At 30.0% G+C, this 15,389-nt stretch overlaps 1 protein-coding gene across 1 annotated transcript in view; it reads right to left on the reverse strand.

Moving 5' to 3' along the window:
• LOC113373031 (disks large 1 tumor suppressor protein-like) overlaps nucleotides 1-15,389 on the reverse strand; it is a gene marked incomplete at its 3' end in the record, with an annotated part of 105,090 nt that overhangs the window by 11,816 nt on the left and 77,885 nt on the right. The window contains 6 exon segments of the mRNA XM_026613366.1: nucleotides 523-1,036; nucleotides 2,526-2,739; nucleotides 3,527-3,638; nucleotides 3,807-4,010; nucleotides 5,230-5,353; nucleotides 7,221-7,502. Of these exon segments, the coding sequence (XP_026469151.1) occupies nucleotides 523-1,036; nucleotides 2,526-2,739; nucleotides 3,527-3,638; nucleotides 3,807-4,010; nucleotides 5,230-5,353; nucleotides 7,221-7,502 (1,450 nt within the window).

The following is a 15,389-nucleotide window of genomic DNA, read 5'->3' on the forward strand; positions in this document are numbered from 1 at the left end:
AGAAGATCCTCTCCAAATTTGGAGTAAATCGGTTAATTAGAACTCGAGATATCCTTACCGCCAGCTCGAAAAAAGTAGTTCCGAGAAAAACGCGTTCCAAGTTTTGAGACTCGGTCGGACCCGAACCGAGGCCACGTCACTAAAACGGCTATAACTCAGGAAATAATAGTAATTTTGAAAAATCCTTTTAATGATATATTTTTGAATAACTAAACTTTGAAAATATGAAAACAAATTTTTTGATTTTTTCAAAATTCTACAGTAGAATACCCCCTTAAGTCAGATAAATTCAATACCTATTCTGCAAAACTATTTTAATTTAACAGTACAGATAAAGTAAGAAAAAGCTGTACACATTAAAATTACATGTTAAAATCCCCAATTTCAAATATTAAACTATTAAATTTAATAAATTTCGAAATATATTAAACCATTTTGTGGCAGGCAAATAAGTTTGACGAACAGAAAGAATTTCATGAAGTATGTTTAATACAAATAACTCAAAAAGCACATAATACTCACGTTCCTGATCAGATCCATCCTCGCTCTTATCATCTTTAGACTTCATAAATGGAAACTTTCTGCTGAATGCAAAGTTATTTTTCTTCTTCCTATCGAGCGTGCTTTGCTTATCCCCAACTTGTCCAGGCTGTTGTCCCTGGAACTTGACGCTGCGATCTCTGGCCTTCTGTTTCCTCTCCCAACGTTTGCGAGAAGGAACTATGCCAACCGTACCTTCATCAGCACCTCCTGGAGGAGGTACCCGGCGAGCCTGCCACCATTCGTCGTCGCTGGCGTTCGTCACGTGTAAAATATCGCCGTGGCGGAATGGCAGTCCGCGGGACGGAAGACCGTCATCGCGGTTCGGGTCGTAATCGAATAACGCGCGCACGAACAAAGTGCGTTTTTGCGAAGTGCGCAGCAATGTGCCGCCCGATGTGCTGAGTTTTTGCTTTAGATCGGTTATTTTGGCCTCAAAGCGGTTGTAATCATCCGGACGATACTGTGCTATTATTGTCACTGTCTGTCCGGTACTCTGCAAAGTTATTCATGATTAATTTTATGGTTATATCAAAAATAATGCACGGGTTTGGAGGTAGTATAGAAAACTGCTCAGAGGATGAGGATATCTTGCAGAAAAAAGATCATGTTGGATAGTACTTACTTGTTAATTATGACGAAAGAAATCATATAATTCAAGTAATTTGTATTACTTCTTAAAAAAAAGAATAAATGTAACAATATTTATTATAATATCGTGATATGTAGCATGTTTTTTTGAAATCTTGGAACGCAACCCCTATTTTTGTACTAGTTCTTTGTCCCTTATAACACGGATTCGTTTTCTGGAACGTAACTACTAGGGTTTATACAAAAACCGACATTTCAGAAAACCGGTTTTCGAATTTGAATTGTACTAAAAAACCGGTTTTAACCGGTTTTCAATTTTTTTTATAGAAAATAAATTTTTGCTCGAATATTCTGTAATTTATTCGCAAATCTAGTGTAATTTAGAGCAGTATTTGACTGAATTTATTTATTGTTCAATTTTATGGATAGTAGAAAAAAATATTTTAATTTTAATTAGTAAAACTAAAAAAAAATAGTTTATCTTGATTAAATAACTTATAGAAGAATAATCATTTGTTATTCATGCATCATTTTCACATATAAGAATGAAAATAGTTTTATCATAGTGAAAGGAAAGTTTTGCAATAAATAAAAATAAGACATTAATAAATAACAAAATTTCATTAAATTAAAAAAAAAATAAAAAAAATATTAGATACATTTTAAAAACAATTAAGCTAAACTCAGGTATTGTCTGTTTCCAGCAATTTTAACTAATTAATTTTAAACATTCTAATTGTTTTTCTGTTTAATAAAATATGATTTGAAAAAACTGAGAACGTCTATCGAATTGCTACTTAGATGTGTCCTTTGTTTACTCACAAAATTTCCTGAAATCGAAAATACTCTCTTACTTGCGACCAAATTATGCTTAATTGTTTTTAAAGCCTGATATAATAATTCTAAGTTTTTTGTTATTTAATTTGTTGCTTTTAGGGCTTAAAACTTTTTTTTAAGTTTGAGTAGAGAAAGTTAATTCTCCAAGAAGAAGTCACACTGATTTAAATTAGTATATACACTGGTATAAAAATCTACTTTAATATATACAAAACCTTTCGGGAACCATTGCAGACTGATAAGATATCAAATGCTATTGAACCGATATGATTTCAAGAATCAAAACGCTTTCATCTATCTTTTATATTTGGCTATATTTGTCATTTTCCATTTAAACAGTGAAAACCGACTTTTTTCACTAAAAGACCGGTTTTCGAATCCCATAAAACGGTTTTTAAAACCGGTTTTTGAAAACCGACAAACCCTAGTAACTATCGTGTTGTAATTTCTATATACCAATCAATTTAAAATTTTCGGTTGCAAATCAAAACTTGCCTCTTATTATTAAATGCATGATTTCGTTTTGCAAATTATTACATTTCGATAAATTTTCCTACCTTCAATGTTTGTGCAGCCTCCTCGTGCGTTGCATTGCGCAGATCAACTCCGTTAACGCTGATGATCTGGTCGCCACGACGCAACTCACCTCCAGCATCCGCAGGTCCACCGGCCAAAATAAATGATACAAAAATGCCTTCACCATCTTCACCGCCCACGATATTAAAACCTAAGCCACTATTACCCTTGTTAATAACAATCGTGCGGGGCTCCCTAGAAATATAAAATAAATCTTAAAACTTGTTTTGTTTAACAATGCAATAATAAATACAATGCTGATAGTGCAGTAATAATTACTAATTAGTATTCGATTATTCGGCATTGACAAAAGAATATAGAATCAATTAGAAAAATTAATATAAATAGGTTTCATGTGTGCCATAGCAGAATGAATATTTGTAGGCCATAAAGTTTTGTTTCTATTCTATTCAATTATAATTATTTTATTATTATTTGAATTAGAGAAAGAATAGAATCCTGAGATATTTTGCAAGTCTCATGATTTCAAATAATTGATTTCAATAAAAATTATCAAACTGTAGATGAAAAGTGTACTATTTCATTATACTATTATTATAGTATTATTTGGACCAAGATCAAAACTTATAGTTCTATGAGCTGTTTTGGTGATTTACTCAACTAACTAAGTCGGTTTTTATGGTGTATGGTGTATTGGTGGCAACCAAAACAGTTGTCTCTCGTATTTATGTGATGAACTTTATTATATATTACAATTTCTGTAATAGTAATAAATTTTGAATTAATACAGCAAAGCCTGGTTAGGGCTCTTTTTACTTGGAAACATACTGCTATCCATATTTCCAAGTAAAACCGATGCCACTACTATTTGACATCAAGTAGCTCGAGACAAATATCGACATTGAAATCCCATAGCTCTAACCAATCACGTGCCTGACCATTTTATATCATAGAATTATATACACAAGCAAAATAAATTAACTTGTTAAGTTAAAAACCACATGTAAAATGAATTAAATACCTCGAGATATCTTCCTGGCTTACAGCTCTCGGTGTAAGAGGTCTTGGTAAAGTTTGTGAATGATGTAAATTTGCTGTAGAAGCCCGCAACGGTGCGCTGTCGGTCACACAATCTAAAATGATTAATGAAAATCAAATGAAAATAAATCAATCACTATACCTCATTTTAAGTAATAACGGGTGAATGTCAAAGTTCCAAATCAATTTATAAAATGAGACAATTGAAAGGCAGATGAAAAATTCAAAAAAGTAATATAATTCTAATCAGTATTACAACTGACCAGGTCGGTGTTCGGTTTTTCCAATGAGCAGCACAACTCTATCCGTAGTTGCTTTAAGCGTCGCAACCGCTTCTTCGTGTGTCACGTTTTGAAGATCTCGTTCGCCCTGCGCCGTGTTTCGCACCGCCACTAACTTGTCACCGACCGCCAGGCGGCCATCGGCATGTGCTGCGCCGCCTTCCATAATTTTCGTAACGTAAATTCCTGCAATTTAACATAATATTACTAGTCCTAGTAGATCATAATATTACTAGTACTTAGTAGATCATAATATTACTATTACTTAGTAGATCATAATATTAGTATTACTTAGTAGATCATAACACTACTAGTAGTTGCTTAGGACTCCATGCGGTTTGTATTATATAATATTATAATTGTAATTATTGATAATCATCTCTTTACAGAGTGAGGGCAATTTGTACATCCCATCATTTTTGAAAAATGTTTTATCTTTGATACAAAAAAACTTGAACCAGTCCTTGTTTTTGAACATCTTCATTTTTGAACTTGTTGCTGGTCACATAATTTTGTGATGATCTGAAGGTGCTTTCTATTAAAGACATAATAAAATCAACTGTCATCACAAATTAGAAAAGCACCTCATTTCACTCGTTGCTCCGTTGCTTCATGCACCAGATGAACTTTATTATAGTTTATTTACTATGTCAATATGTGTACATTAAGGGACGAAAATATAGAGCCAAACATGCAATAAACGTGGAAAAAATAATGTCATAAATTCGGACAAAAATTTCCGGTAGGTCTATATATAGCATTTATTTTTTGTAATAGATTATAAAATTCTATATTAATACAAACATTTAACCAATAGTTTGTAGTAGTGGTTTTAATAGCCTTTAACAAACGTTTCGATTAATAGATAATACATAAATTGTCAAATTATAAATTAACAAAGCATTCAATCATACTGAAATATAATACATAGCTGTGCTATAAATTTTATTTCAGCAAATAACGTGCTATTGTGCACGGCACGTAATTAATTTAAAATTAAATGTCCTAAAAGTGTTTTTTAATGACGAGTCAAATTATTTATTTAATAAAACGATTATTTGTTTTGTTTGTATTTATTAACAATGAATAATTAATTAAATTCAAAATCAATTAACACGTTTGCAGACGGTAAAACTTCAAGCACAGTACAGAAATTACAGTCACTTTTAAAGCGGTCGTGAAATTTGATTAAACACAGTTTATTCATATAAGAAGCCAGTTTGCCATATTTTAATCGTTATATAAGCGTAATGCTTGTATTTTACTCAATATGCTTGCCCAAGCTTATTAGTGACTATCAGTTAGTCATTACCTAATTATTTTCTTAATTATTGAAAATAATGCGGCAAAGAAAATGTGTAATCCTTCATTAATACTACTTAACTGATATTACATATTTACATACCATTATCTCCAGGTATGTGTTGATTGCCAATACCACCAGCAATACTAAAACCAAGTCCCTTATCACCTTTTACCAATTCCAATTCCATAAGGCGAGGACCGGCAGGACGGCGTCGTTTTATCAACTGAAAAATGTTACATAGTTAAAAATTGACAAAAATATTAATCAAATACCTCAGTACAACAAAACAATTTTAGCACGTTAATCGTCATGATTATATCGGAAAATATTTCATATGGACCATGGTAACTTTATTAGATAATTTAGTTAAAAACCTATCAGGGTAAGTTAACAACGACGATATTTGGAAAATTTAATAATGTTACATAATAAGCGCATATCATAGTTTGTCTGCAGAGAACGATAATATTATATTCATTACGCAATATTATCATTGATTTAATTATAACGTACATTAAATACCATGATCAATGAGGTCACTCATTATATATGGTTCAATTACAAATGTATGCACATCTATAATAGCAAATAAACTAACTAAATTACTATCAGGAGGAATTTAATATAAAACGCTCTTCTATCGATTATTCTATAATAATCAATTAATCATTGACGATAATATGATGATGATAATATAAAAATGTACTTTAATGAATTTTGGCCCGTTTGAAATACTATTTTATATTGCTAATTTCAAAAACTTTCAAGAAATGCTTCTCTTTTATTATTAATATATTTTATACTTAAAATCTTTCCACAACTTTTAAATCAAACATAATATTTAACATGCATTCGGTCATCATTCCAATCTAGTTTACAGACTTTATTACATATATACTTAAAATAATGTTTTCAGTACAATACGAAACACGCAGTAAAAAACTTTGTAAATTAAGGGGGTATTCTGGCCTATTATTTTTCTTTGTTTCGATTTTGAGATTTTTTGATATTATGAAAGCTAAAAACCTTAGAATTATTTAAAAAAAAATCATCTCAATATCTATTTTTTTGACGAAGTTATAGATATATTTATCTCTATATGTATGATCCTCTGAAAGCGTTTTTTCATCGCTCCGCGAGCTATTATATGCCAGCTGCCCCTTTTTCATTATAATACCTCATGCACATGACCTTTTTAATGTGTCAGCATCTTCGAACACCATGGTGTATTTAGTACATTAAATTAAATGGTGTATTTAGTACATTATATTAAAAACTTTAAATACGTTTTTCTCAAATTGACTTTTTTCAATGCGGTGCCACAAATTAAAAAAAAAACTACAAGTCGGATCGACTTGCATTTTTTTTTAATTTGTTTACCACTGCAATACCTAATCCCCCTACCTCAAACAACTTGATAACATTACGCAAAAAAATTTTGCGAAGCTTCTCGCCCCAAAAAAAGCCTTTTTTGACACTTTTTTTTTAAATAGCTGCCATTTTTTTCCTTCTTGCTTTTTTTCTTTCATTTTGGTAGGGGGACTGGATTTAAACTTCTTCTTCAACGTAGTTTCTTTTTTTTTGTTTCGGGCAATGCGCAACAGATTTATCTGTGGCACCACAAACGAGATCGATTTTGCAAGACCGACTTTGGCGCCCCCTGATTAAAAAATGACGGCGCAAAAAAAGAAGAAAATCACGTAATATTCTATGACTTTGTAATTTTTGTTTAAAAAAAACGCATGTATCTATGATAAATACATTTCGAGAAAAACAAAAACAAATATTTTGCATTTTTTGTTACAAAAAAAAACAACCCCCTTAATGAATAGATATTATGTAAAAATATTACAAAGCATGAAATTACGGGCACAGTTTGTGCTTATAAACACACTTAAGTATATGAAAATGTAAAGAATTTATTATATCCCAAATTTTTATATCGAATACGTACGATATGACTGATTGTTCGAAGCAGTTGTCGAAAAGTTAGTTAATATTCGAAAAACATGTGACAGCGCACCGCTGGTTGATTATTCGACTTTTCTTTCTCTGCCCAGTAAAATACATTATAATCATCCTTTACCCACCAGTTTGACTGTGTTTCCAGCTCTCTTGAGCGCTTCGACCGCTTCCGAATGCGGTACGCCCTGCACGTCGCAATCGTTGACGCGCAATATGCAGTCGTCGACCGCCAGCCGTCCGTCCGCGCAGGCCGCTCCACCAGGGATCAGTTTCGTGACATAGATCGAGGTGTCGCGTTCCACGTGCGGATTGTCCGTGCCGCCCGCGATGCTGAAACCGAGGCCGGTGTCGCCGCGCTCGAGAACGACTTCTTGGATTGTCCATGACGCAGGATCGTCACCATTCATCTGAAATGGGATGAATATACATTTCATTTCATACGGAAAAGCAACTACTATTCATAAGAAGAATTATTAACTTCCCGTACGGCGTAAAATTTCAGGAAAATCGGAAAATCTCGAGAAAATTATATGAACACACTTAACCATTTATATACCATTTTATTCATAATTTTATTCTGCATCTTTCGCACAAACAAAGTTTTTTTTATATCTTTCACGGTTTAGATGTTATAGAACAATATGTGTAGTTGTTAACATGTTGAAATGCAAAGTGCGGTTAGGTTAGAGCAACACTCCTCATGATTCGATATTTCTGTAAAGAAAACATATAAAGTATTATACATCGTTAGAAAGGTCTCAAAATTCTTAGTTTTTTTCCCATATATCGCAACTTCGAAATCCGAACAGTGTGGCCTACAGTATTATAGTAATCGCAAAAAAATCGAAAATGAAATTTTTTATAGATCTTTACGTTTCAAAACCTTCTGAACATTTTGGAATACCTTAGAAAAGATGGATGTATGTGTGTGCGTGTATATATGTGTGTTCGGATACAAATTTTCGTCGACGATTTCGTGAACACGGATCAACCGATTTGAATAATTCAAAAAACATTCGATTCGTATTGATAAGGAGACGTGCTGATTAGTTTTTGGCGAAGGCATGTGTAGCCGTTCCAAAGATACGGGGCAAAAAGTGCCGAAAACGGTAACTCAGTTTTTAAAAGGCGACGCGGCCCTTACGCGCTTTGATATTTCGTCTTTATGCAGTTAAAGCAGTACGATTGCTTTGAAAAAAAGTTCAGAATTTCCAAAATATTTCAAAATAAATGATTTAAGATAGCATGATTTAATATGGTTCGAAATTCTATTAAAAGTTTCAAATCATTGATCAACTTTGATTATTATTATTGATTATTTTTAATTACTCGAATTTTGAATTGCGGTACGGGAACTTCCAGCAATTTGTCCTAAGGCACGAGGCCCTAATTGCCTTAAGCCAGAATTCCACTTACAGCTAGTATTTTTCATAAATCTCGTCAATTTTTTTACTTGAACCAAAGTAATTAATCATTTTCTTAGATGTTGATCACATTTTTCAATACCTATTGTGAATATAAAAACTTATTAAAAGATATTAATAGGCTACTGAACCTTTTAAATAATAGTGTTCCTGTAAGGCTAAAATTTTTTGTACTGGTGATTCTTAGCGTGCTAATTACGAAAACGATCGTCTGGCAAGTTTCAGTCCTGCACATCATAGTCGCCCAGGACTTAGAAAATAAAAAAAAACTCGAAAATTAAACTTGCTCCTGTAAGCTTCACATTTGTATACAATTTCATTTATTTATTGAGATGTTCAAAAATCAAATTCCCAGAGCATTTTAACCTGTATAAGTACCTGCAGACGAGCCGAAAATAAGGTTCACTTTTATGATCAAGATGTATAATAAGCATTAAAATAAACTTGTAACTTCTCTATATGGGATTGTCAATTATTTAAAAAAAAAGGTATGTAAGGGCAAGGTAGGCTATTCTGTCCAGCCTAAGCCCTTACCAGACGAGTGAAATGATGCTATTTTGAGAGCGCAAATACTAATCAAATAGGTGAAAACTAATTTCATACATGTAAATTATAATATGTGAAAATTGAAAAATAGAACTATGGTCAGAATGGATTATTATGAACGATAATTATAGTCATTTACATGATGAGTTTGTGCAGCTCATATTGATTCCGTAATCTAAATAAAAAATGAATTTAGTAAGAAGAAAAAAAAGGCGCAGTTTATATTGCAATCGCATTCTAATCATTTACAGTTATGTAAATTTCAGTCACACACATTAATATTTATTAATTATTATAATACAATGACCAAATATTATATGGTGCATATACAACCTATTTTTTGTCATATATAAATCACAAACAGTGTTATCACTTGAAACATATATATATATATATATATATATATATATATATATATATATATATATATATATATATATATGTATATATATATATATATATATATATATATATATAGTAATGCATTTTTAATTTCAACCTAGCTTTGAACTCAGCCGACCTGTTTCATACTGTTCACTGGCGTTTAAATAATTTAAACATCAACGAATTTGAACTAGATGCGTTGTATCAATTTCATTAATTAATTTAATGAATAAATTCGCATATCATTAATTGAGAATGAACGCTTTTGCAAAACTTTAAACGCTTTTTGAACAATAAGCTTTTGAGCTGCTGTGAGTGAATAATGGACTATTGAATTGAAAAGAAAAAACTGGTACATAACAGATTAGAATAAATTTACAGAATGTTTTTTACGCGACGTATATTTTACTGAATTAAAAAAAATGCATTCTGTTTATTTGAACTGCAAAATATATTATTCACTATATTAAGTAGATGTAATTAGCATTATGTCTAAAGGATAGTTGCCCAAATTCCCGAAATGTGTAAATATTATTTAATACAGTACTATACTAAAATTCGTTTATCCGGACCAAAAAATGAAGATGAAAATTTAATGAATTTCTGTAAACCAATTTTCGTACGCCTGTAATATTTTACAATTTTCAGCGAATTCAGGATTCAAATCGCTAAAAAAAATTGGTACAATTGATTACGAAGCAACTATTTCCAACTTATATTTTTTCGAAGTTTTTGATTCAAAATCGTTCTAAACTCAATTCATTTCCTAAAACGTTTTAATCTAAAGTCTTCTTAATTTTCGAAAATATCAACTCATCATCTTCCATTCAAAATAATCATTCATAATCAAAAATTCATCTTTTATTTTATCGAAAAGAATCCTTATTCATCAACCCTTTCAGATTAGACGTTTAACAAATCATTGCAAATGACTTGCAATAATTCTAGAAAAACAATATGTAATGATTCAACATTACTCAAGTCTATAGAAGTTTATCATTATACAGAAAGATCAGCACTAAAAATTAATGTAGCATGATTAACTCAATCATGTGTTTTTATCGAGGCAAATTGCTAACATGTGACGTAATGTATGGGTTTATGTGATGAATGAATAATTTTATCAAATATTTAAAAATCATTTGGGAGTTGAATCATCAATAATTAAAATAACTTAAACCGAACTATTTAAAAAAAAAAATGATTTACATTAATTTATATACGGTACGCTGAAGAGAATAGCCTTTTCTCGTAAACGCTACATTTAAATTTTAGAAAAAAATCAAATAAATATTAAACTGATAAATGCTCTTAAGTAGCAAAGACGAACAATTACGTCTAAAAAATAAACGCAATAAAATAAAATTAACTTTATTGCTCTAAACTATATTTTACTGCATATATTAGTACAGTATTTATAAATACTACATAGCAAGAGACGTAACAAACGATGTAACTAAATATCAAATAATCATATAATAAAATCACAACCAAATTGTCAGCGAGATAAATATAAATGGCCAGTGTGTAATTATCCAAAAATCAACATGACAAATAATACAATTAGGCAGAAGTACTGATGCATCCAATAAATACAAGCTTCGAAACGCCGAACATGTAACGCAATGGAAAATTACATAATAATACGGTTTGAAATATCACTAATACGAGCAACACACTAATTAACTATTTGTGGCAAATAGTCAATGTCCAAAATGTGCACGTTACCAAAAGCTGGATACATAATGCAGAAATGGTTTGACGCTCAAAGGCATAATGATAATTCCAACATTAATTACAATAACCAAAACCTGTGTAATAATACACACATATCTATTAATGTATCTAAAAAACAAAATTTTGCACAGCAATTTAGTAATTATAACTGAAGGTCATTAATTGCTTTAAAAATGTAATTAAATATGTGCATTGTTCAACTAGTGCAAATAAATAAACAAGTTATATCTATGATATTATAAAAACAAGTGGAACTGTAGACTTTCCACAGTTGTCTGTTTTCCCACAGTCAGAAGCTCGACAATCGCACCTTGTTCACGTGCCAGGTGCTGGTTTCCGATCTTAATGAATATTCATATTATCGGAATAATCAGCGACTCATTACAAACACGATTTGCATTGGATAATCTCTGTACTGTGTTATTGTTCGATTCGTACACTAAAACAATTTTCTTCAAGAATATTTAATATAAATGTTAATAAGAAACTGTAGGGTTGTCTTTGTATCTCAATGAATCTGAATGAATTTTGCATCCGAATGATTGGAGGTGTAAAGAGCACTTCGGATTTTACAGCAATCAAAATTAGAATAAAAACTTGTGTTCAGATTCGTAAATTGTACACAATTTCAAGTGCAGACATTAATTTACCTATTAAATACTTATATAAACTTTATTGTATTCCGGATAGGTTTTTATTATTATAAATGCTCCGACCTTTTATCAAATCATGTATCAAAATTTCTATTGAAACCATTTTCGTTTCAAAAATTCGTGTGAAAGCATTTCAGGGATAAGTTCATGTAAAATAATATATTAAAACTATTTAATAAAATTATTTAACGAAAATGGTATTGAGTAGTTCATGGTACATACCAAATTTATATTATTATATTATATATATCAAAATACATTCAGTTATAGAAACAAGAAAAATAATCTTCTTAATCTTACCGTTATGTGTTAATGAGAAAATGCTTGATGCACAAATGAAACATATAATTAAAACTACAAATAAAATGAAAACTAATTAATATTATAAAGAATATTATAGTAAATATTTAAGTTCAACCATACGCATGAAGAAATCTGACGTTCAGAGTTCTCTTCACAGAAAAGTTCTGCTCTCAGTTTCAGACTTGAAAAGTTTTTGTATATAATTCTAGAGATGAACAAGTTTCGCATAGTAACATTTACTGCATATTTAGTTTGAACTAAATTGGCAATAAGTTTTCCAGTTTCAACAGATATTTCGCTGTACTATACATATTCTTCTTTTTATGTATTGCAGAAGAAAATTGACATGCTCTGAAAGTTCATTTTCCTCATCGAACGTTAGTTCGGAAAATTCACCATCGTAGAGTTTTATATTTATTCGGCAGAGAATATATAATTCCAATAGAATTACAAGAACTTTATGTACATGGCGTTATATAAAGTGAAGATTTAATACGTATCATGAGATTAGCATACAATTAAAATAAAAATATTAATATTTTAAAAATATCGCATGTTAACCGTATATATGTAATTTGTCACTTAAAATTATAATGCTTAAATATACTGAAATAATTAAACGATAAAGATACGGTAATTACGAGAAAAGTTTTATGCCAAAGGCTACAATTACTATTTTTCGAAGGTTTTTAAAACAAAATTATAAATAATTTTTTTTGCGAAATTGTTGATGAATGGCATTTAATTTCTGAGAAACGTTTCGACTAATTAGCACATTATAACATTAAAAAAAGATTACTGTCGAATTAAAAATATATTAATTGTATCAGCAGAAATGAAAAAGATTCAATTTTCGCTAGAAGCATCTCAACTCTTTAATTTATTTTAGATCCATAATACTGTATTTATTATTATATAAATCTTTAGTAATTTTGTTATTTTTAAAATATATTTTAAATTTAAGGGCCAATTCTTGGATAAAATGAGCCGTAACATAGCGTTGTTATGGCAACGATATGTTACGCTCCTTTCTTCATATAAATTTATTTGAGTAAAATTTGCTCTGCAGTCAGACATCAGATAATAACATTATTATTAAGTAAATTCAATCAATTCTAATCCAATGCCATAGTTCTATTCATGTAAAATTAAGAAATTATAAATATAGAATATAACAAAAAAGTTGAAGGTAACCCAAAAACTACTAAAATACTATTTTATGATATATACATCAACACAAAACCTCATATCATTTCTAACTAAGTGCTTGGGATTATTTCTAGGAGGTAAATAAAAATGATCTCTACTTACATGCTGTGTGTCCTCAACCAGAGATGGCGTATGAGCCTGCAACAAAAGAAAGAAAAACAAAAACCAGTGAGTGGATGAGTGAGTAGAAGAAAAGTGTCATATGGGAAAATAAATATAATGCTCTATATTCTAAGATGAAAGAATTTTCTTAAAACTATCTACAAATGGGTATTAAATGATATCTAAGAGATATGAGATCTAAGGTGCTATGATATATAATGTGTATGGAAGGTTAGTAATTAAATATATAAAGGTTATACTATCAATATTATTTAGACATTTTTCAAGATAAAACCCAATTCTCACAATATTTCGTTTTTAGTCCTATGTGATAAAGAATTACCTTGATTATAGTATTTTATTATATACATAAAACATTTATATATACATCATCATATATGTATAATGTAGAAAACGTATATGCCATACAAGTACCAGGTATAAATATTGGATGTGTAATTTTAATGAACAAAATTAATAATACACAATCAAAAATTTATTTTATATCCTGAAATACAATTCGATTTAGCATAAAACATATATTTTGCGTTAACAAATGAATGTTTGGAGATATGAATTTAAAAAAACAATTTTAAAATCTATTTAGTAGCATATATATATATATATATATATATATATATATATATATATATATATATATATTTATATATCGGTTAACCCTCCTGAAAAAATTTAGAGAAAACAAATTCTCACGTTGTTTAGAAATTATGAGCTTTTAAGTGCAACCTAGAGCTTTGGTGCAATGATGACAATTTTCGGTAATTGAGGTTAATTTTTATAAATTTGTTCATTTAAACTTTGGAATCGTAATTGTGATGAACATCTAAGGACCAAAGTCTGAATAATAACATAATGACCAAGTTTTCAAAGAATTAAGAATTCAGTAATTGATGTTCACTTTGTAATACCTTGTATATATTGGTTTATGGTCGTATGATGAGTTTTTACATACCTGTTTTTATAAAAAAAGCAGTCTTTCAAATTAAAAAATGTCGCATAAACTTTTTTCATTAAGTGAAATGTGTTATTTTTACTTATTATATCCCAAAGAGTATGTTATTAAATTAATAGTATTGAACATTTTCCCGAGCAATATTTTCACTACATTTATAAATTTATGTGTACGTGTATACATATTTATAAGTTGGTACATGTATAAATCAACGTTGTTAAAAGCAATGTATTCAAAATAATACAATTTAAGAATGCAGGAAAGTTTAAAACTTTAGCCACATTTTCGCCGCATGAATTATGCATACACTATTCAGAGTGAAGATAATGAATACATGGATCCGAAAGCTAAATATATTAATATGACTCTGATTCAATTTAAAAACGAAGTTTTCTGCCTTACAAATTCATGCTAGTTGTAAAAGAATGTGTGTGTAGAATATAAAATTAAGATTTTTCATCAAGTGTTAATAGTTCATGTGTAGTTATGAAACTATTACAAAATAATGCAAGTTGGATGTTTCCGATACATACAAATTTAAAAATTGCAATGCTTTATTTGCTGCTGCCATAATATTTTAAATTATTACTTGTGGCATTATCATTTAATTCAATCTGGTAAAATATTGGCCGTGCTCTGTGTTTATAGGGAATCTCTCGGGCGCTGAGCAATCGGCGCGGAAAACCGACACCTAGTACAAACGACACATAGCTGCATATTGCAACCACTTAAGCGACACGATGCAATTTCATTCATGCTCGGAGAAATGGTTCTTAATTCTTTTAGGAAAATTTAATAAACTAAATTTTGGTAGTAAGTTTACACTTCTAAATTAGCTAAATAAAACAAATCCAACAAGTTTGCATCGAACTGAGGGTTCAGAACAAAGCAAAAAACGTATAAAAACGTATAAATTACTCCTAGTCTTATTGTCTTATCAGAACATCATATTCCAACTGCTCC

The sequence above is a fragment of the Ctenocephalides felis genome, unplaced genomic scaffold (assembly GCF_003426905.1).
Source record: "Ctenocephalides felis isolate EL2017-DRISC unplaced genomic scaffold, ASM342690v1 CF-g0.4_SCAFFOLD_01604, whole genome shotgun sequence".
In the NCBI taxonomy this organism is placed as follows: Eukaryota; Metazoa; Arthropoda; class Insecta; order Siphonaptera; family Pulicidae; genus Ctenocephalides; species Ctenocephalides felis.